The sequence below is a fragment of the Trachypithecus francoisi genome, unplaced genomic scaffold (genome assembly GCF_009764315.1).
Source record: "Trachypithecus francoisi isolate TF-2019V2 unplaced genomic scaffold, Tfra_2.0 Contig01461, whole genome shotgun sequence".
NCBI classification, from domain to species: domain Eukaryota; kingdom Metazoa; phylum Chordata; class Mammalia; order Primates; family Cercopithecidae; genus Trachypithecus; species Trachypithecus francoisi.
In genome coordinates this window covers 7,548,628-7,570,214 of record NW_022681433.1, presented here as the reverse complement: position 1 = coordinate 7,570,214, position 21,587 = coordinate 7,548,628, and the positions used below count along the sequence as shown (strand labels likewise).

The following is a 21,587-nucleotide window of genomic DNA, read 5'->3' as shown; positions in this document are numbered from 1 at the left end:
AATCATATATATATAATATATATACACACATATACATTATATATGCATATATACACATACATATATTTTTTTTTGGTTAAACTTTGCAGTCTAACCATGAAACAATATCGGACAGCTACTCTCTTACTACAGATAGGCTCCATAGTTTGGAGAAAACAAATGCCAAAACCAATGGAATTTTTTTTTTCAAACACTAAGATGTGGAGCGTTACCTGGAGATCATTTCAGAAACATTAAGATGGAGAGAACAAGCTCCCTAGGATTTCTCAGAGTTCATTTCTCAAACCATCAAAAACCATCCTGCTTGTGGATAACTTAAAGAGACATAAACAATGCCCCTTGAAGGAAATGCCAGGGCAGTTGACTGGAATAGAAAGCGATTGGATAGAATTCTTAACCCAGTTTTTAAAAAATCGATACCTCCCATAATCCCTTTTGCTTGAGCAGATAAGCCGGCTAAATAATCTGACAGTTACAAAATATTGAAAAATAAATTCATGCAATAGCTAATACATAGAGGGATTTCCAGGGGGAAGAGGGAACGATAAAACAAAAACAAAACAAAAAGGTGGAGAATTTGAAAACACAAGCTTACCAACACACACAATGCATTCTATAGCCCGTTGTACTTTGAGGCGCTTCTACTACTAAAGTGTAAATGCATTGTTATCCATCTAATCAGGTCAAGGTTGGACTTGATGACTTTAAAATGACAGTATATACTTCTATAGAACACACACTAGCGTGCTATTGTGCTTCCATTTGTTAAGGGACAGAAGAGCACTGGAAATCATTGTTTTAATTAGCAACATCAGGAAAATGCTTTGGCATTAGCACTAAATATACTGTCCTTTTAACCATAAGGAAAATTGATACTGAGCATGTGCAATGGAAAGAAAGCTGGCAAATGTCAGTGTGAATAATGAGTGAAAAAAAGGAATGAGGGGGTGTGGCATCTCAATCAAGATTAAAATGAAACCGATAAAGCAGCATATGGACTGGATAACAAATCAAAAGCATGTTTATCCACCGAAGGAACTGGTTAATGGAGACTGCCAGCACGTTGCCATGGAAACACTGACTGTTGAGCTGCACCATCTCATACCTTATCCAATACATTCCTGGTTGCTGGTAGTAGTCCAAAGACCCTGATCTCTTGATGGTAAACCCGTGGTCCAGCTGAGCAGAGAGAAACGGGGCAACTCAGTGGATCAACATTGTGCTAAAGAATTAAGACTCCAGACCAAGCTGTTCTTCATTGATTCTATATGTATATATAGTTACGATGCCTCTTCTGCAGGGTAACTAGCTAATATCCTAAGTCTGCATACTGAAAACAAAAAGGCAGGAAATGACACTAATCCCTCATGAACATTTTGGAGGCCAATTTGCTCAAATAGATCTAGTTCATCAAACAAGTTTTTGAATGACCATTTTAATCATGTCCTCTCAATTTCAAAAGATACAAACACCTCTTCATATGCCATAGAATAGAGAATGCTTCACAATTCAATAAAGTACTGAAATCAGCATTCACCACTTAAGAGAAAGCAGATTGGACCCCACAGAGTATTACCGCATAAGGCTTAAATTTGAGGGCTTCATAACTATGAAATGAAAGAGGAAAAGCATCAAGTTTTGAAACCTCATTAATTACAGCAATTTACATTTCTGAGTTAATCTTCAAAAGCAGAGCTAGTCTTAAAGGTGAATCTTTTCTTTTCCTTTTTATAAAAGGTATATGATCTAATTAAAGGTGAATCTTAATTACATTTCTAAACTAAAAAGATAGAGTATAAAACAGTCAATAAATTTTCTCTGTGAAAATATGGAAAATGAAGTAAAACAAAAAATAGTTTTCACTGTATATTAAAAATGCATATGTACAGTTAAGTGCTTATGATTAACACAAAGTACAATAAATAGAAGACAGGAGAAGTTCTCAAAGTTGTTCATCCTGGAATAAGATGTTAGCTTTTGGCTACCCGGGAATAAAAGATTCAATCCCCCAAACCTGAAGAACACTAAACATGCTGCGTGCCCGCTTCCCCATTCTGCCCGCGAGAGGATGTGACTTGGACACCTTTCTTCAGAGAGAGGCTTACGTGTTCTTTCAAGTGCGTTACTGGTGTGATGCTGACGATAGTTTCTACTTCTGAATTCACAAAGGTATTTCACAAACACAGGGCACCAGGCATTTAAACTAAAAACTGCTTGGAGGATTTGGTGTTCTGATTATAAACTAGGCTATCCAAGTGTTCATAAAATGCAATGTGAGGTTTTAATCTTTTAAAAAATGTATGTTTCCTTTTATTGAGAAAAAAATTGAGTATACTTGCTTTCAGGAAGATGAAGGTGTATGCTTGGCCACAGACAGCTACTTAGTAATTAGCTTTCTATTGCCATCTACAGGCAAAGTGTCATATAACAGGTCTCATTTTAGAACTAAGCTTCCCAGTGTCACAATTATGTGCACGCTGATTAGTATGGATTTGTTCAATTAGACTGAAATGCTCATTTGCATGAGCAAAATGCAAAAGAAGAACTTTAAAGCATTAGGAAAATTATTGGTTAAAATAATAAACAGTGTTAAATGAGGAAAAATAAATTGGAACTGACATCTTAGTCATCGGTTCTTCATCAAGCTGAGCAAATCTAATAATGCCTCTCTCTCTTCCCTCAGCTCTCAAAAAGTTCACCGTTAAAATGTCATCTCTAATTCATTTTATGTCTATAAATTGCATTTTAATAACCTTTTGTTTCCCTTTCTCTCTCTCTCTCTTTTTAAATCCCCCACCTACTGAGAAAGGCAGCAGAGGGACAATGGAGTCTCTGAGAGGCACAGAATGCTGCAGTTGTAAGGAATGCAATAGCTTCCACTTAATCCCATGGCTTGACCTAACGTCAGAGCACCTTTCCTCCTTCAGGAAGATGTGTGATCCCAGTGAACCTCCAGCTAGTAATTACTGTCCTAACCAACTCGAGGCCCTCTTGCAACCTTAACATAAAGTTATCATTTGTCCTTTCTTTGGTCTCAATAATGTAGGGAGTGTGAAGCAGAAGAAAAAAATGACAACCAGAACAAAAAACACTACAGTTCAGAACATGAGTACATGTTAAACTATGCTCATATGATAAATTACACCTGTGAGAGAGGCTGCCGGTTATGACAGTATGCTTTTTTCTTTTTCTTTTGTCATTCTAAGAAAGAAAAAAGTGTCATGGATTCTCTTATGAGCATTAGTGATCTCCAGCAGGTAATTAGGTTTCTAACTAAGAAATGAGAAGTACTAGTTAAAAATCAATTATTTAATTGTTGGTTCCCCCCCGCCACCAAACCACAAACTAACACTACATCCTAAATAATAATTTTTTAAAAATTCTAAAGGGTGTAGGTAATTCTAAAATATTAGTCCCACGGTAAAGGCAGTTTAAAATACATTATTTTGTAGCCTCTGCGGAGAGCATATATACCCAGGAAAATTCTGTTTGAATGAAATTTATGCTGAAATCAGTTTTTGTAAATCTATCAAATAGAATTCATCACGGTATTATATCAATTCCTGAACTTTTAACGATGTGAGCAAATTAGTTGTTATATTAAATTATTAAATTATCACATAGTCTTTATAGAATGCATCATTTATAAAAAAATTTTCTTCTACCTTCCACTTATTTTGCTTCATAGCAGAATAGTCTTTCTTGGCAGTCATACTTTGGAATATTATTTAATGCCAGGATTTCTTTTTCCTGTGATAGTCCCCTGATAGCCTTTGCATTTTAAGAATGAAAAAATGGTTATGCAATATAATTGGATATATCCAGTGCTATTCTGAAAGTAACAAAATGAAGGGGCCAAAATAGCCAGTTTCTAATTCCCAGCCCCACCCTGTGGCTACTGACCTTGGCCGAGTTCTTCTAGAAGGTAGAGATATTTATGAGAGAAAAGCACTCTGGAGAAGGTGCCTAAATGTACATAGCATGGTAGACCAGTTCCTCTTAAAACAACCTCTGAAATCTACATTGATATTCTCTTTTATGCTTGAAATATTAATGCTGATGGTTAACATATAAATTGTGCTGTAGATCTGACAGGCACTTTTTAAGATATAGTTTTCTGAAACCAGCCAATTATTTTGAATCTGAATTAAGTTGATGATTATTTTAAAAAAGACAAAAACCTCTGCAACGGTAAAGATTAAACAAGCATGCAACCAATGCATAACTCAGCATTACACAGCCCACTTTACAATTTGTAAGTATATTACCAGTTTGTGCAGTTTCCATGGAAACCGTGTTAGTGATGAATTGAGAAACTTGCATTCAAAATTGCATTCAAAGTGGTCCAATCATGACATTTAGGAAAAAAAATAGTGGATCTTTGATCTTCAAATACTAACGAGTGTTTTAAGATCCACCTAGATGAGGTTTTAATGAATTCATATGGATAAGGCTTCAGAATTTATCCAACTTTGATTAAAATAGAATTTCCCCTCAAATATGTGCTGTTTGTCAATTGGAAAATGGCCCTGACATTCCTGCCCTTAGTCATTGGAAGACTCCTAGAATACTGTGAACAAACCCATATTGAGCAACCAAGGCAAACTTAACCAAAGACTGATTAAAATAAAAGACCAGGGAAAAAAGCAAACAAAATCAAAATGGCAGAGGTGGAATAGGCACTCTCTCTAGCAGCCGTAAGCCCTTAGCAGGACAAAAACAGTCCCTTTCAAGGACAAGCGTGCTGGCAGTCCATTCCAAAAGAAAACTGTGGAATCAAATGTTTGGAATAGACTTATATCTTGAACAAACAATGGAAACAGAGTCTAGAATGTCTGGTTTAGTAGAGAATCACTATGAGATTGTTGCTTTCAAAAATTACTGACTGAATATCAGCTCAGAACAAAGAACACTGACCATCTATGGAAGATGTAGAGGCTCATTTACCTCTACATTGAATGTTCTTAGAAAGAATTAAAGATAGAGGGTAGGAACAACTTGAAATTTTAAAACTTCAGCGGCACTGAGGAACATCTGGAAGAGTGGGCATTCCTTTTCACTTTACACATGTGCCAGTTGCTCACACACATGTAAATCGCTATTGAAAGGGTTCAAAGAAGAAACGCGAAATGTAAACAGTACAAGAGCGTGTATGCATGCATTCGTACCATTTGCAAATTCTGGAACCTCATATCAAATATTTAGTAACCCAGATCTGGGACTGGTGGCATCAAACAGATCACTTGTTCATCCTCAGGTTTATTTAGAGCTCTCACGCAACCAAAAAAGAAAAAAAAGAAAGAAACTAAAAGCACCCAGAGAAGTTAAATATTCAGTACTGCTCATGAGTGACAGGTACTGTTTAATAGCATAAATACTTTTGAAAAAGTCCACATCACAGTGTCTTAAATTCTTTGTTTGGAGAAGAAAAATAGCTCAAGTGATTTTCAGATTGAATATGCTATTAAAATTTACATACTCTGAAAAAAAGAGGAAATTATTAAAAACTCAAGTAATTGGAACTTGAATATATTTACTCTAGAATATGACACCAGGAAATAGGAGGTTTCATTATTCCTCGGCCCAATTTAATCTTTGCCTAGAGCTGTGATCAAATTGCATGTAGTGTATGTCTGCATGTATAGAACAGAAAAAAAGGCCTTGTGCAGCCACATCAATAAAATAGTAAATGTTAAAAGACTTTCAACTTTCAGAACAGAAATTTCTAAGGAGCAAGACATTATAACTTCGTTGGGTGTTCACAGTAATTCAATTTCACTGAAAATCTCACTGCGTAGCTTTCTGCTACGCTTTGACTTTAATTTAGGTCTAGTATCAAGATCCATAGTGTTCCAAGCTCTCCCTGCAATGTCTTGTCTCTCAGCTTGCCTTTCCTTTCTAGGTTCTAGCAAAAGGACACTATGAACTCTTTTTCTTAGAGTCAAAAAGTTTGCGTTGGCACAGAGTCCAGCAGGGGGAGGTTTTCGGTTTTAAATAAATAAATCATAAAATTAATATATACTGCAAGACACCCTGGAGGTGTTGGATAATGATGTGACGCCGAGGGAAATGATCTGCAGAAACACGTAATACATATAAGTCCCAGACCTCCTCTAGTGTATTAAGTGGCTGAGCTGTCTAAAGAAATGACCCATTCTGCTGTCTCTGGCTGGAGAATCTCCTGAATAATGCCTGTCTCTTAGGTGGGTTGCTTTAAAAAAGTTATAGGTGGATATTTCAGATGCTTACTGCTATGACAGAAACTCCAGCTGCTGTGCTATTCGGCTTGGGGCCTGTGTTGAAATGCTTCTTTATCTTTCCAGCTACTGACAGCTGATGTTCATTTTCTGGAAGGCCATCATCCTGGAGAAAAAGAAATAAAGAGAAGAGAAAATGAAAGAAAATAAGATAAATGAAAAATGAAGGTCAAATCTTCTAGTCATAGGTAGCGATCTTAGAATTCATAAGATGTCAGAAATAAACCAACCAATGTCTACTCATTAAACACTGTTGTTGGAAGTACTGCTCCAAGATCTCATTCATTTCCACATCTGCTCTAAAATTAATTTGCTTTGTGTCATCTGACCCTCAGAGGTTTGTCTCTAAATTAAAAAAAAATTATTTCTGTTTTTGGTTTCTAATAAAATCTATGCCAACCACGGCTCTAGGAACATGTCAAAGAGCAAGTTAATCTAGATGACCAGAAAAAAAAATTCAGTGTGAACATCTTCTTTTTAATATTTTTTTTCCTCTTAACCCATTATTTAGACCCAAAGCCAAGGGTCTTGGCTGGCAAGCTTGGGCTTCTGCATGGCCCATAAATAAACTCAGGCTTGTTCCACAGCTACTCATTTGGCCATACTAAAAATCCCAGGCAGCCTTCCAGGTAGAAAGATCTTCCTTAAAGTTTAAATCTTTCTTGCTGCCTTCAAATCATCTGTCATTATGACGTAGTTTATATTGGAGCTCACTTTAACCAAGGTCTCTATTCTCTGCTGGAGCCCTCTATGACTGAGGCAGGATACATGGTTCTCTTGTATTAAATACTGTTAGAATCGCAATAACCAGCGTCATAAGTATGTGCCACCACTTACTAGAGTTCATGATGAAAAGGCTGCAGGATCCTTCAAGGCAGAGACTGTGTTTCACTCACTATAGAATCCCCAGGTCTTAGCACAGTGCCTTGCACATAGTAGATGCTCAATTGTGGAATAAATGAATGAACAGATAATAGAATGTTTGCAACTCACTGCTAAAAAGAAACTCCTGGCAATCACTTGGACGCCATTCATTATTTTTCTTTTTTTCTTCCTCTCCATCATTGTGCAGGTAATTTCTTGGTTCCACCCAGGAAAATAAGTCTGCTGCTTCTCAAGCATAATGTGCTGGCTCCTTTTGCACGAGCTGGTATCTCCACATGGCACTTGCTTTTTCTTTCAGCATTTGGGCATTCACTTATTCAATGGACATTAACTGCATGCCTACATGGGCCAGGCACTACAGTAGGTGGGGGAGAAACGACGGCAAGCAAAGACAGGCATGGACCCTCCTCTCCTAGACCCTCTGCTCCATTTCTTTTCTTCATAACTTGGGCCTGTTCCGAGGCACTTATCCCCGGGTTAAGCACGATCCATTCTATTGGCTTTTCTGGAAACCCCCAATGCTTTTTTCATGATATCAACTTGCACTATTTCTATTTTTTGGTGTTAGAAACAAGGTGAAATTCCAGTAGAGTGGGGATGCTACTTGGGGAGGGAACAGAAGCAGGGCCACATGAAGTGCCGACTTTGTCAAGGGCTATGTTAGGAATAGCAGAATGTGGGAGGAAGATGTGATCTCTGTCCACCAGCATCTTGCAGGCTAATTAGGAGACAAAATACGCACAGACTATGTAAAATCGTGAAACAGGCCAACAAGATAAAAAGGAGCTGTTACAAGGCAGCGTGACTGGATGGCTCAGCTAGACACACCAAAGAAGTTCAGAGGAGAAAGGGCATATTTTCTGTTGTGAACAGGCACAGTCGACTTCATGAGGGATATGGGACTTGACCTGGCCCTTAATGATGGAGAGTGTGTTGACAGGCAGAGAGGAGGGACAGTGATATTTGGTGTGTAGTGTGTGCAGGTGGGAAGCTACAAAGTCATGTCTACCGAACAAGAAGTCAAAGAGTTTGTCTCTAGTTAAGAGTTTATGTACCATGGTAATGAAAGAGAAAGCTGAAAAAACAGGAGAAGATTGGCCATAAATGAGTACCCAAAAGATCCCAGAACTGAAGTCTTCATCTCCATTAGGAATACAGCTTTTTAATAAGAGGACTGTAAGTTTAAGAAATGTGAAGGACTACCTTCCTTTTACTGAGGTATTTTTATAGTACATTATCCAGTTCTTGGTTCACTCTACAAGTGAAAGAGAAGTCAGATGATAATTACAAGGAATTAGGATTATGCATCCAGAGTTCTAAACACAAGGGTGAATTCAATGGTGTATATATAGAATGTTTTTATTAAAATGGTGAATGAGGCTGAACGCGGTGGCTCGCACCTGTAATCCCAGCACTTTGGGAGGCCGAGGCAGGTGGATCACCTGAGGTTGGGAATTCGAGACCAGCCTGACCAACATGGAGAAACTCCATCTCTACTAAAAATACAAAATTAGTTGGGCGTGGTGGCGCATGCCTGTAATCCCAGCTACTCAAGAGGCTGAGGCAGGAGAATCACTTGAGCCCGGAGGCGGAGGTTGTGGTGAGCCAAAATCGCTCCATTGCACTCCAGCCTGGGCAACAAAAGCGAAACTCCGTCTCAAAACAAAAACAAACAAACAAACAAATAAAAACAACTGGTGAATGAAACAGCCCCTGGAATTTAAGTTGGACAATAGCGTTTGGAATCTAAGTTAGAATTTTTGAGATTTTTTCACCATTTGACAAGGGATAAAATGATACTGAAAGTCTTCTGAATATTAGTATCATGCCTTGGCAGAGTGTTGGGTTCTGCCAGAATGAAAGGGGCCACCCTGGGTGCCCTAGTGGCCTCACTCCCCAAGATTACACATGCACTTCTTACCATCTCTTTGTAGAGTTTCAGGCTACCTTGGGCAAAATGAACAAATGAGCTTTTGAAGATGAGACAGTTTGAAAAACATGATTGTGGAGAAGGTTGAGGAAAGGTTTTTCTTTTTAGGGTGAAAGAAACTTGAGCATATTTGTGGTCTTAGGATAAGAAGCTAGTGAAAAGGGAGAGATGAAAGATAGGAGAAAGGGCAGGGTAGGGACGGAGGGTAGAAGTGAAGTGGTTTGCCTTGGGGAGGTATAGGTTTACCTCTTTCTCTGGAGCAAAGATGAAACAGAAAGAGAATGAGCAGAGGTGCAGGGGAGGGAAATGAGAAGAGTATGGCAGGGCGAGGAAGATGAAACAAGCATTAACTGCTGTTTATATGTATGATCGCTTTCCTCCTCAAACTTCCGTCTATTTATTAGTCCCATTTTGAAGATGGGCAAAATGAGGCTCAGCAAGGTGAAATCATTTTCTCAACATCACACAGCTAGAAAGTGGTTGAGTTAGCATTGAACCAGGCCTAAAACTCTGTTCTTTTTCCCACACCAGGTTGCATGAATTGAGGATGCTCACTAGCATGGCATCAGCTACAAAAGGGCTGCTTAACTGCTCCATGGAAATACTCAGTGAATCATCTTTTCCATGATGAAAGTGGCACAGTGGTGAGCGGGAAGGAGAATTGAATTAGGGGCCGAACAAACCAGAGAATATTTGGATGCTACTTAATGGAGCCCGGGAAACATCTGGTGGTCAATAAAAGAGACGCTGGGCATTTCAGGGACCCAGTGGAACACAGTTAGAAATTCTCTGTCAAGTGGAGACTGGGTGTCCACTAATCTGGGATGTGTCAACGTGACCTATTAGGGCCAGGACTCTAGGATCCTATGTGCAGCAAGCAGTGCAGCAAGGCCTGGCTGACACTGGGCAGAATAAAGTTGCACGGAGCCAACAGGGTTGACCTATGACTGGCACAGGCTGTGTTTACCAGCCTGGGTGCAAATATGGGGAAAGATAGCTGGGTTTTCATAAGAGCAGCCCCTACTTAACTTACTGAGAAAGATTCAGCTGTTGCTGAATAACCTCACCTTCTTTTCACTCCCCACCATTGGCACCGTTTCAGAAACTTACCTTCACCTGGCTTTCCCCCCACTGCCAGTTCTTGAGCTAGGAGTTTGCTCTCTAGCCTCCTCACAATGGATTTCCTTATCATTTCCCAGCCCTGTCCTGGTCCTAATCTCCTGTCAAGGTTCCTAGCAACTCTTTCAGATACTGGGGCCTGGAGGTGAAGGCCTCCAGCTTTAAATTCCAGTGAAGGTTTGAGCTTCCCTTGGGTTATTAGTTCACATTGAAGCAATGCAAGTAGCGAAACAACTCTCACAAGTTGTCAGAGAGGCTTTTGACTTCATAAATCTTAAAACGTTCCAGGATTTTTTTCCAATGAAATAAGGTGTCTCAGCTGGAGTAGGTAAAACATACACATGTACACACACACACACACACACACACACACACACAAACTCATGACAGTGAAAAAGTCTGCAGTGTTTTTATATAAATTTTGAAGGTTTTCAGCATAATTGGATAAAAATACTTAAACAATTGGCTTTGCAGGGATCTAATCTGTACCTGCACCATACAGATGGATGACGGAGATTTAGCTAACTTACTGTCATGCATCAATAAAATAAATAGGGACGTTAAAAACATACATTTATATATATACATCTTTATCACCATTATTCAGAATAGATTGCGTGCCAAAAATGTGCTATGAATTTTCTAAACGTGACAAATCTGGCAGTATCTTACAAACAGTTGTAGTATTATTACCATACGTTCTGGTTTGGTGGTAGTTTCTGAAGTTTGACACAGGCTGGTTGTGGTTTGAGGTTACTAGTTTTTGATTTAGAAATTCCCATCCTCCACTGGGCAGAGCATTGCAACTGACACGAACAAAATGAGTTTGCAAAATGGAAAATGAACTCTCACCACTGTCCATAGGAGACCTGGCCTCCTGGTCTCCATTTCTCCAGGGGTTACTGGGGAAGAGCTGTGGGGAGGCGTGTAGGGGAACGGATGTGAAGTCACTCTGTAGTGTGAATTCCTCACTTTCCTCTGGGAAACCATTTCAGGCGTCATGCTTTAGAAAATTCTCATCCCCTTGTGGATTTTTGGTTTTGAATCGAAGGATCTGGTTTGCAGTGTATTCATTGCCAGACTATTATTAATAATATCTGTGGCTGGGTGCGGTGGCTCAAGCCTGTAATCCCAGCACTTTGGGAGGCCGAGACGGGCGGATCACGAGGTCAGGAGATCGAGACCATCCTGGCTAACACGGTGAAACCCTGTCTCTACTAAAAAAATACAAAAAATTAGCCGGCGAGGTGGCGGGCGCCTGCAGTCCCAGCTACTCGGGAGGCTGAGGCGAGAGAATGGCGTAAACCCGGGAGGCGGAGCTTGCAGTGAGCCGAGATCCGGCCACTGTACTCCAGCCTGGGCGACAGAGCGAGACTCCGTCTCAAAAAAAAAAAAAAAAAATTCTGTAAACTCAGGAGGAGCATGGCAGTCTTGAGCAGTTTACTGCTAGAATATTCCCACTTAGTTTTAAACAATTCCAAGGTCATTAAAGGACTCTTCAATAGCAGTCCCGCTTCACCTCCCAGTGTGCTTGACTCCTGTTAAGCATCCCCACCTGCACGGCACCACCAGTCCCCCTGACTCTCTTCCGCATGGCCGTAGGATTCTCTGTCTACAATTCACACTGCACTTTGGGAGAAAATGTAAAGCAAGTTAAGATTTATCTTAGAGCAAGGATGGGATAAAATGCCCATATAGAAACTGAAATTCCATGTCATCATTTAAAATTTATGAATATAAATAAGTGGTTTTATATATTATTATAGTGTCATTGGGTTTCACTTAATTTCTAACAAATTCTTCCAGTACAATAAGATGAATGTTTGCATTTTCGTGTATGTGAGCAGGGCTGATTTTTATTAGTCAACACAGAATATCTTGGGAGATTATCCAGACTTCTATTTTTTTTTCTTTCTCTTGTTCTTTTTTTCTTTTTGGATATCTTGACCTAGCAGAATCTTTTCAAAAGAGTATATAGGTGGGATATAGGAGGTAAGTTAAAATGTAAAGGCCAGGAAGGTGACAGAAAGTCTCCAATTGGCGAAATAACTATACTTGATTTATTTAAACCAGTCTGTTCTGCTAGTACAAAAGTTCTTGAACTTGGTTTCATGTTATAATCACCTGTGAGCTTTTAAAAGTCCTGATGCCAGGGAGCCAGTGCAAACGAATTAAATCAGAATGTCTGGGGGCAAAACCCAGACATCAGACCTGTGTTAGAGGCTCCAGTGGGCTTCAGGCTGGACTCCTTTGAGTCTCAGGGTTTTTTTGTTTTGTTTTTTTTTTCTTGAGACGGAGTTTCGTTCTTGTCGCCCAGGCTAGAGTGCAATGGCACGATCTTGGCTTACCGCAATCTCCGCTTTCCAGGTTCAATCGATTCTCCTGCCTCAGACTCCCAAGTAGCTGGGATTACAGGCATGAGCCACCACACCCAGCTAATTTTGTATTTCTAGTAGAGACGGGGTTTCTCCATGTTGGTGAGGCTGGTCTTGAACTCCTGACCTCAGGTGATCTGCCTGCCTCGGCCTCCCAAAGTGCTGGGATTACAGGTGTGAGCCACCCTGCCCAACCTTCAGTTTTTTAAATCAGTAAAATTGGCAGAATAATTTGATGTAAAACATAGATTCATAAAATTATAGCATCCTAGAGTATCAGAAGAATAACCCTGGGATAAGGTAGATGAACATTTTGAAAATAAAAATAGAATGACAGCAATATATTTAAAATATCACAATGATGATAATTGGATCCTAATTATATATAAGAATTTTTTTTGGAAATGTCAATTCTGTTTATGAACTTATCATGAACTTACATTTTCTGTCAATAAAGCATTATTTGTGGAGAAAGTGACTCAACCCTCTTTCCAATTCCTGGAAAGGTCAAGATATATTACTGCCTATTTTATTCTTATATTATAATAAATGTGCCTAAATCATATTGTTCTCCACTAGATGGGTAACAGGGTAAAGAAACGTAGCTGGGATAATTTATGTTGGCATTTTGTAACTACATTAAACAAAGTAGCTGTGATGCTGGAGAAAGTAACAGAGCTGGTGATACACATATTATCTATCTGGATCTGTGACACACAAACAGGATCATGTTTGGGGGTGACAGTCTTTCTTCCTTAATCAAGCTTCTCATTCACCAACATTAATGACAATTTGCATTTCATCAGCACATAGCAATGGATGAAACAGTTGTCATCTGGCTCAGACTCAAATTCACCAAATATTTGCTAAGTATCTACAAGGTGCTAGGACTTAAGATTGCCCTCTCAGACTCTTCAGCTATATGATCCTTTTCCCATCCTTACAGCAAGTGGAAAGGAGAATCCTATTTTCTCCATTTCATAGATAGGAAAACAGGTTCGAAGAAGAGAAAAGACTTGCCCAAGGTCACACAGGCGAGTGAGCTGACTTCCTCCACGAGTCTACATTCCTCTTCCAGACACATGGCTGCTTACTGACGATGACTTTGTTCATGTGTCTCATTGGAACCATCCACAGAGAGGCCTTGCTCATGACTCTTTCAACAACAGAGCAAAGGGCAAGAATACGGCGGAGCATGGCGGGATTCGGACCCAGGACGTGTGAAAAATAAAGGTGAGCTTGGAGGAATCTCTAGGCTTCCTTAGAGGAGTGAGGCTAAAACAGGTGACTTTTGTCAACTAGGTTTTCCTTTCTGCTTCCCTATGCTCTACTTTTGTATAAGGTTGCCTTTTCTTTTTCTTTCTTTTCTTTTTTTTTTTTTTGTTTCTTTTTTTTTTGTTTTTTTTGAGACAGAGTCTCCCTCCGTCACCCAGGCTGGAGTGCAGTGGCTCGAACTTGGCTCACAGCCACCTCTGCCCCTAGGTTTGAGCGATCCTCATTCCTCAGCCTCCCCAGTAGCTGGGATTACAGGCACCCACCACCATGCTGGGCTGGTTTTTTTTTTTTTTTTTTTTTAGTAGAGATGTGGCTTTACTATGTTGGCCAGGCTGGTCTCAAACTCCTGGCCTCAAATGATCCACCTGCCACGGCCTCCCAGAGTGCTGGTGTTACAGGCATGAACCAGTGCACCCAGCCAAGACTGCCTTTTCAATTCCAAGTATGCCAAGTAAAAAGGTCATGGTAAAGCAATGGAGAAAATTAGAACTAATGAGAGCAGAGGAAGAGCTTTTTGACAACGTCCTTAGGGTTCACATAATTATTAGTACTTTTCTCCCCGCCTCCCTCCTTTGTGGTAATCAGATATAATTTGATTGCCAAACACTAAATGTCTTACTAAACAGATATTCTTTGAAATCTCTAATTTATTTATTTCATTTGCTTGGTCACTCATTTGCTGTACTTGGAGACGTCAACAAATACTAAACGCTCATTGTGAAAGCTTCCTTTTAACAATTGATTATTTTCAGATGAAGAAAAAATCTGTTTTCTGATTTAGTTACTTCATAAAGATAATTTCAAAAGTTAAGCACTCACTTAATCAAGACTTTAAAAAGCTTTTATTAAAACCAATTTTTTTTTTTAGGATGGTCTGTTTTAATTACAGAAAGGGTATTTTTTTTTTAGTTTTCGATCTCCTAGATGATTACTTAAATTCTCTCTTTTCTTTTAGAAAATGTCTTTAGGAAATCTGAGAGGAAAAACTGAAATGGACAGCAGAAGTCTAAGATCCAGAGGGAGCCATGGAACCTAATTGTCAGCAAAGTGGGATCATGTGTAAAAATGTGCACAAAACCAGGTAGAGGAGGCAGAAAGTTACTGCTGAGACATGTATATATTGCCATCATGAGAAACCTATTTTTTCACTGGTAACAGCCAGAAGTCTTCTTCATTTTGTTTTTTTACCACAGTTGAGTTGGGATATTATTAACATAGGGCCATTTGGTCTGGAATCGGGAAGATTCATGCTGTTCCCAAAAGCATTCCAGACCCCTCACGTATATAAACAAATTTGCTCACACTTACAAAGTTATCTTCTAGCAAACATGCACATTCTGCTGGAACTGGCTGTCAGATATCTTCTTCCCAGTCTTCTCCAGGACTGAGCTCTGGCACCTCTTTCTCTGGGCTCTGGGAAGTATCCCCACAGAGCAGACTGGGGTAGCCGTTCTCACTACCCTGGAACTGTCTGATTGCATCAAACGTTGTTCCTAGAGGGCAGGGCTGGCACACAGTGTCTCTCTAATAAAAATGCATTTAGAAATCTCTACAAATAATTTTTTAAAAAATTACTCAGTTGTGGTGGCGCACACCTGGGGTCCCAGCTACTTGGGAGGCTGAGGCTGGAGGATTGCCTGAGCCCAGGAGGTCGAGGCTGCCGTGAGCCATGATTGTGCCACTGCATTCCAGCCTGGGTGACAGAGTGAGACCCTGTCTCAAAAAAAAGCAAAATTAAAATGATTATTTGTCATCTATGAATATCTTTCCTCTATGGCTCTTCAGGAGCCTTTTAAGGCCACATGTCAAATTCAGATTGTCTAGTCTCTTCTGTGTGGTTACCCTGTCTCAACTTTTCCAGAGCTAATACGCAATTTGACAATTTATGGATGGTAGGCTTTTATTTTTTTTCTTTGAAATTTAAGGAAAAAGTTTATTGAAGATCTGAAAAACAATTCCTAAAAGATTGACTTTTCCGGATAACTAGCTACACAATGCACTGCGTCTGTCATATTAAAACATGCTTTAGACACAAATACAAAAACTGTGAAACAAGCCACCATTCTTCAACAATTTGAGCAAAGATAAAATGCCTAAGTAACAACAAGGATGACTCGCAAAGGATGGGCTCTTCAAGCATCATAAAAAAAAAGTTGCACAAATAGATGAGTGTGTTCAGTTATATATACTGAATTGAACCACTGGCACTAGGAATCAGAGCATTTTGTCATACAGCATTAACACGTGGATCAGTCAGAACCAACCACTGCCACTCAGAGAGCCTACAGCTGGCTTGTGCCTCTTCCTCCCCACACAGCTAAGAAAAAGGTACCATGACCTAGGTAAGTGAGTTTGGGAAGGTTGCTGACTTGTATTAGCAATCATTACAATGATGACAATGTCCATATTATACCTACCTGTTTACAACATTACCACATTTTCATGTATAACAAAGGGTGGAGTAGATGTCGTGTGGTGCATGGGACTTTAAAACACCTGGGCTGAAAGTGAGGATATCTGGCTGCAAATTCTGGCTCAACTGCAAGTTTGGCTACTTTGAGAAAATCACCCTGCATAGCCTTAGTCTCCTCATCTGTAAAATGGGTACAATAATCCCCATCTGGCTTATCTTGTAGGCTTGTTATGAGGCTCAAGTAAGATGCTTCCTAATCTTTTCAGCTTCATAGAAAAGGATAATTTTTGCTTAGCACCCTGGGATGAATGCAGATGTTGTTGAGGCTGGAAGTGACCACTCCTGGATACTGGCCGTACAACCCCACTGTCCCTAGGGCCATGGGGATTACTATTTTTGCATATCTGTACATCAGTTAGAAAAATCTGCTATATGAGAAGCCTTAAAATAAACCTCAGTGCATAGCTCTACATGCTTATTTTCATGTCTATTCTCCTGTTATTTGTATATAACCTCCCACTGGAGTGTGAAGAATCGCATTCAGACATGTAGAATGCTGGAACCTAGACCTACGGCCATCAAGTGGCAGAACATGAATGAGATCCCAAGTTTTGTCACCCCCTATGTAGTCACCTGACACGCTGACTGTGCTTTCAATCATGCCTTGACCTCAAGCTTTTGTTGTTTTGGAAAACAAAACAAAACAAATCACTCGACTACTCACCAAGGTGACAATTCAGAGAAATGGAACATTTTGTTGCCTTCAATGTACAGCCAGATGATCCAGTGCAGTAGGGACGCTGATAAAATTTATATCAATGAGCTGACAATTTTATGATTGTCCACCTCTATGACCATGTCCATATATATATTCAAGCCTATATCTGTCTTCTATTCTGGCCATTAGACCTAATGATGGAGCTTCCCCATCTGTCAATGGGGATTACCGTAGAAACTAGATTACAAAGTTATAATGTTGTTGGGAAGAACACAATCAGTACAAACACAATACAGTTAAGGTATATAAGATGCTTAAAATACTTCTGGCAGACTCTAGAAGTTAAGCATTCTATCAGTATTAACTATGAGCATTATTATTATTTGAGACCGAGTCTTGCTCTGTCACCCAGGCTTGAGTGCAATGGTGCAATCTCTGTTCACTGCAGCCTCCGCCTCCTGGGTTCAAGTGATTCTAATGCCTCAGCTTCCCGAGTAGCTGGGATTACAGGTGCATGACACCATGCCTAGCTATTTTTTGTTGTTGTTTTTTGTTTTTAATAGAGATGGGGTTTAGCCATGTTGGCCAGGCTGGTCTCAAACTCCTAATCTCAAGTGATCCACCTGCCTTGGCCTCCCAAAGTGCTGGGATTAGAGGCGTGAGCCACCACACCCGGCCTATTATTATTATTTTTTGAGATGGAGTCTTGCTCTTTTGTCCAGGTTGGAGTACAGTGGCACAATCTCAGCTCACTGCAGCCTCCGCCTCCCGGGTTCAAATTATTCTCATGCCTCAGGCTCCTGAGTAGCTGGGATTACAGGTGTGCACCGCCACACCCAGTTAATTTTTGTATTTTTACTAGAGATGGGGTTTCACCATGTTGACCAGACTGGTCTCAAACTCCTAGCTTCAAGCGATCTGCCTGCCTCAGCTTTCCAAAGTGTTGGGATTACAGGCATGAGCCACTGCGCCCAGCCAACTATGAGTATTATTAATCAAAACTAATTTTACCCATCCATTGTAGAGAAATACAAAGTTAAAAAATAATGACTCTGCTCTGGAGAATTCCTTCATAGTTAATGAAATATCATTAGACCCTTGCACTCAAAGAACAGCCACAGAGGCAGCATCGGGGAGATTTTAGAAATGAAGGGCCTCCAATCTACTGTGTTAGAATCTACATTGTAACAGGATCTCCAGGTGATCTGTGAGCACATTCAAGTTTGAGAAGTGCTGTATTGGAGTAGCCCAAGGTGTATGCAGAAATCCTTAGGTCACTTGTACTTTTGGTAGGAATCAATCATGCAAAAAGCAGGACTGACTCAGAAAGTCTGTTATGTCTTCTTGATGATTATTCAGCTCTAATCTGGACCTCAGAAAGCAGGTTGTGGGGTAGAAGATTGAGGCCACTGGCACCTCACCAGTTAGAAGGCAGTCTCATCAGAATAAAATGTAATGGATACATCAGATGCCCTTGTGGAGCAAGTCTAAGATCCTGTAACTGTCCTGGCACATATGAGGGGGAGGAACAAAATGAAACACAACACTGTTTTCTTTTTTCTCTTTTTAGATGTCATTCAGGTTGGAGTGCAATGGCACACTCTTGGCTTACTACAACCTCTGGTTCCCAGGCTCAAGCAATCCTCCCACCTCAGCCTCCTAAGTAGCTGGGACCACAGGCTTGCGCCACCATGCCCAGCTAATTTTTCATACTTTTTGGTAAAAATCGGGTTCTGCCATGTTGCCCAGGCTGTCCTCGAACTCCTGAGCTCAGGCGATCCACCCACCTTGGCCTCCCAAAGGCTGAAATTACAGGCTTGAGTCACTGCACCTGGCCCACAACACTTTCAAAAGGAGGCAAGAGCATTAGAAAATCTGCAACAGATTTTTAAAAGGAATGTTAGGAGAGAACATAGGAAACGGTGCAAGTCACTTACATTAACCCAGGGATGTTCAAGGACTTGAACAGCAGAAAATCGCTGATCTACGTCGACCAACAGCATCATGGTAATGAGCTCCTGTGAAGGGAAATATTAGAGTCCATTTATCTGAAGTTAAGGTGAAACACTGGATGTGTGCAAATGCAAGAGTTCTCTTTTAGTTTTGAAAAGCATTTGTAAAAGCTCTAAATCTTAAATACATCAACTCCACTTACCTATGGCTACTTATCACCTTCAAAAGTTACAAATGGTAAGCAGTTGGAATTATAAACACATAGCTTGTGGTTGAATAAAAATTAACATCAAAATCAATTTCATAAAAATGTAGAAAAGAAACAAATCACACAAATTAAGGAATTAATATTCCTTTCTTTGTCTAGCATTTTGCACGTTAAAGACAAATTTATTAATTAGTTTAATATAGAAGTCACATTTAAAAAAACACTTTACTTAAAATTTCATTTGAGCAGCTGAAAGGAAAAACGAAATTTTCCCCCTAATTTCAAGACAGCATACTTAGGTTTGAAAGAAAGGAAGGAGGAAAGACATAGAATTGCCAACAGCTAGGTGGCAAGATAGAATTGATCCTTTAGTAGCTAAAGAATTCTAAAGAAATATGTTAAAATTGCTTCAACAATTTCCAGACAAATCAATACAAACAAAAACAGAACTATTAAGAGGTAAACAATTTTATCATCCTGAAATGAATGGAACTTCCTTATGAGCTCAAATGGACTTGGACCAGGAATGCTCTACTTGGGTCTTAACGATGAGTATGCTATGCAAGTGTCCACTTTGGATTAGAAGTTCCCATGTCACAAAATGGTTAGATATGCATTATCCAGTTCCTTACATACACAGGCTTTATAGTACCACTTGGGAAGCGGGTGATTTAGTTTCATTGAAGGAGAGAGTTCACTCAGCCTTCTTCATTCACTTTCTAACTTGGACCAGAACTCGTGAAAGCATCTGCTGTGTGTAACGCCCTTTGCAGGTGCTAGGGAGGTATAGGAGATGGTCCTATTTGTCAGTAACTATGAGCCCTCAGGTCATGCAGTGATGGCATGGGGAGCTGGACAGGTTCCTGAAGAGCCCCCAGTCCTGCAGCTGTATCGCCCCATCTCCTTTAGCCTGTGCTTTTCTCTGACACTCCCTTTCTGGCAGGTTCCTGGACAGTGGAAGAAAATGAGAGACTTGCACCCAATATGCATCATTTTCTACCCAAAGTGGTCAGGTCTGAGGGGTTGGCTTTTAAAGGGAACTCACACTCAGGACAAGACAAAAGCAAAGGCATACACATTGAGCCATCAAAGATAGCTATTTCTCTAGATAATTATTGAGAACATTTTTCCCAAATTTTCAAACATTTAAGTCAGCACTTGGAGACATAATATAAATTTTAAAAAGAGCAATGAGAAGGTTTTCCTTTTTCTCCTCAAGGTCTACAGACATCTCAATGTAAGATTTTTATAGCCTTCTTAGAGGTTGATTGATTATAAATATTATTTAATGTGGCCGGGCGCGGTGGCTCAAGCCTGTAATCCCAGCACTTTGGGAGGCCGAGATGGGCGGATCACGAGGTCAGGAGATCGAGACCATCCTGGCTAATACGGTGAAACCCCGTCTCTACTAAAAAATACAAAAAACTAGCCGGGCGACGAGGCGGGCGCCTGTAGTCCCAGCTACTCGGGAGGCTGAGACAGGAGAATGGCGTGAACCCGGGAGGCGGAGCTTGCAGTGAGCTGAGAGCCGGCCACTGCACTCCAGCCTGGGTGGCAGAGCAAGACTCCGTCTCAAAAAAAAAAAAAAAAAAAAAAAAAAAAATATTATTTAATGTGGTAAAATATACATAAAATTTACCACTTTAACCATTTTTAAGTGCACAGTTCACTGACATTCGGTACATTCACATTGTTGTGCGACCATCACCTTCATGTGTGTTAAGGACTGATCTTTTAGTTTCATGGGATAAAAACCATGAATCTTGTGTTTTTCTCCCCCTCTGCCTGTAAATCCTGGCTATTATTCAAGGTTCAACTTAAATCATAGCTTCCCCATAAAGTCCTTCTTGATGATCTCAACCTACATTGAGGTTGAATTTTCTTCCCTCTGATTGATTAATTGATGGATTCATTCATATACTTGTTCATTTATTCAATATATATGAGCACTAGTATACTGGTCCTACTTTAGGCAGTGATGGTACAGCAATGGACAAAATAGATAAAAATCCCTGTCTTCACAGAATTTGCATTCTACTGGAGAGTGTGGAAATTGACTAGATAAAGAAGATATGCCTACCTATTTATATCTATCTTTTTTGGGTAGAGAGATAGGTAGTTAGATGGTATACCAGATGGACACACAGGTGTAAGTGTTCTGAAGAAAAATAAAACAGACAAGTAGGATATAGCAAGTCAGGTAAGGTTTAAGAGATGCAGTTGGAACCAGGATGGTCTGGGAAGGCTTCACTGAGAAATTAAGTCAGTAAGTCAAGAGCTGAGAGAGGTGAAACCATAGGCCATATAGAAATCTGAGCTGGGCTCAAGCCTGGCAAGGGTAGGGCACAGCAAGAGGCTACAGCAATGTCACTGGAATGGTCCCTGAGAGAGATGGAGGCAGCAGATGGAGACGCTTGATAAGTACTTGTTGGGATATCTGGGGACAGATGACTT

At 40.0% G+C, this 21,587-nt stretch overlaps 1 protein-coding gene across 4 annotated transcripts in view; it reads right to left on the bottom strand.

The window, feature by feature from the left end:
- The window catches only part of DCLK1 (doublecortin like kinase 1), a 359,681-nt gene that overhangs the window by 18,796 nt on the left and 319,298 nt on the right, over window positions 1-21,587 (bottom strand). For 2 of the 4 annotated variants that reach the window (XM_033235344.1, XM_033235362.1), the window contains 3 exons: window positions 18,910-18,990; window positions 6,250-6,363; window positions 1,106-1,179 (listed from right to left, as the gene is read on the bottom strand). In XM_033235344.1, the coding sequence (XP_033091235.1) occupies window positions 1,106-1,179; window positions 6,250-6,363; window positions 18,910-18,990 (269 nt within the window). The remainder of the gene's footprint in view (window positions 1-1,105; window positions 1,180-6,249; window positions 6,364-18,909; window positions 18,991-21,587) is intronic. The other 2 variants (XM_033235334.1, XM_033235353.1) reach the window with 1 other exon arrangement.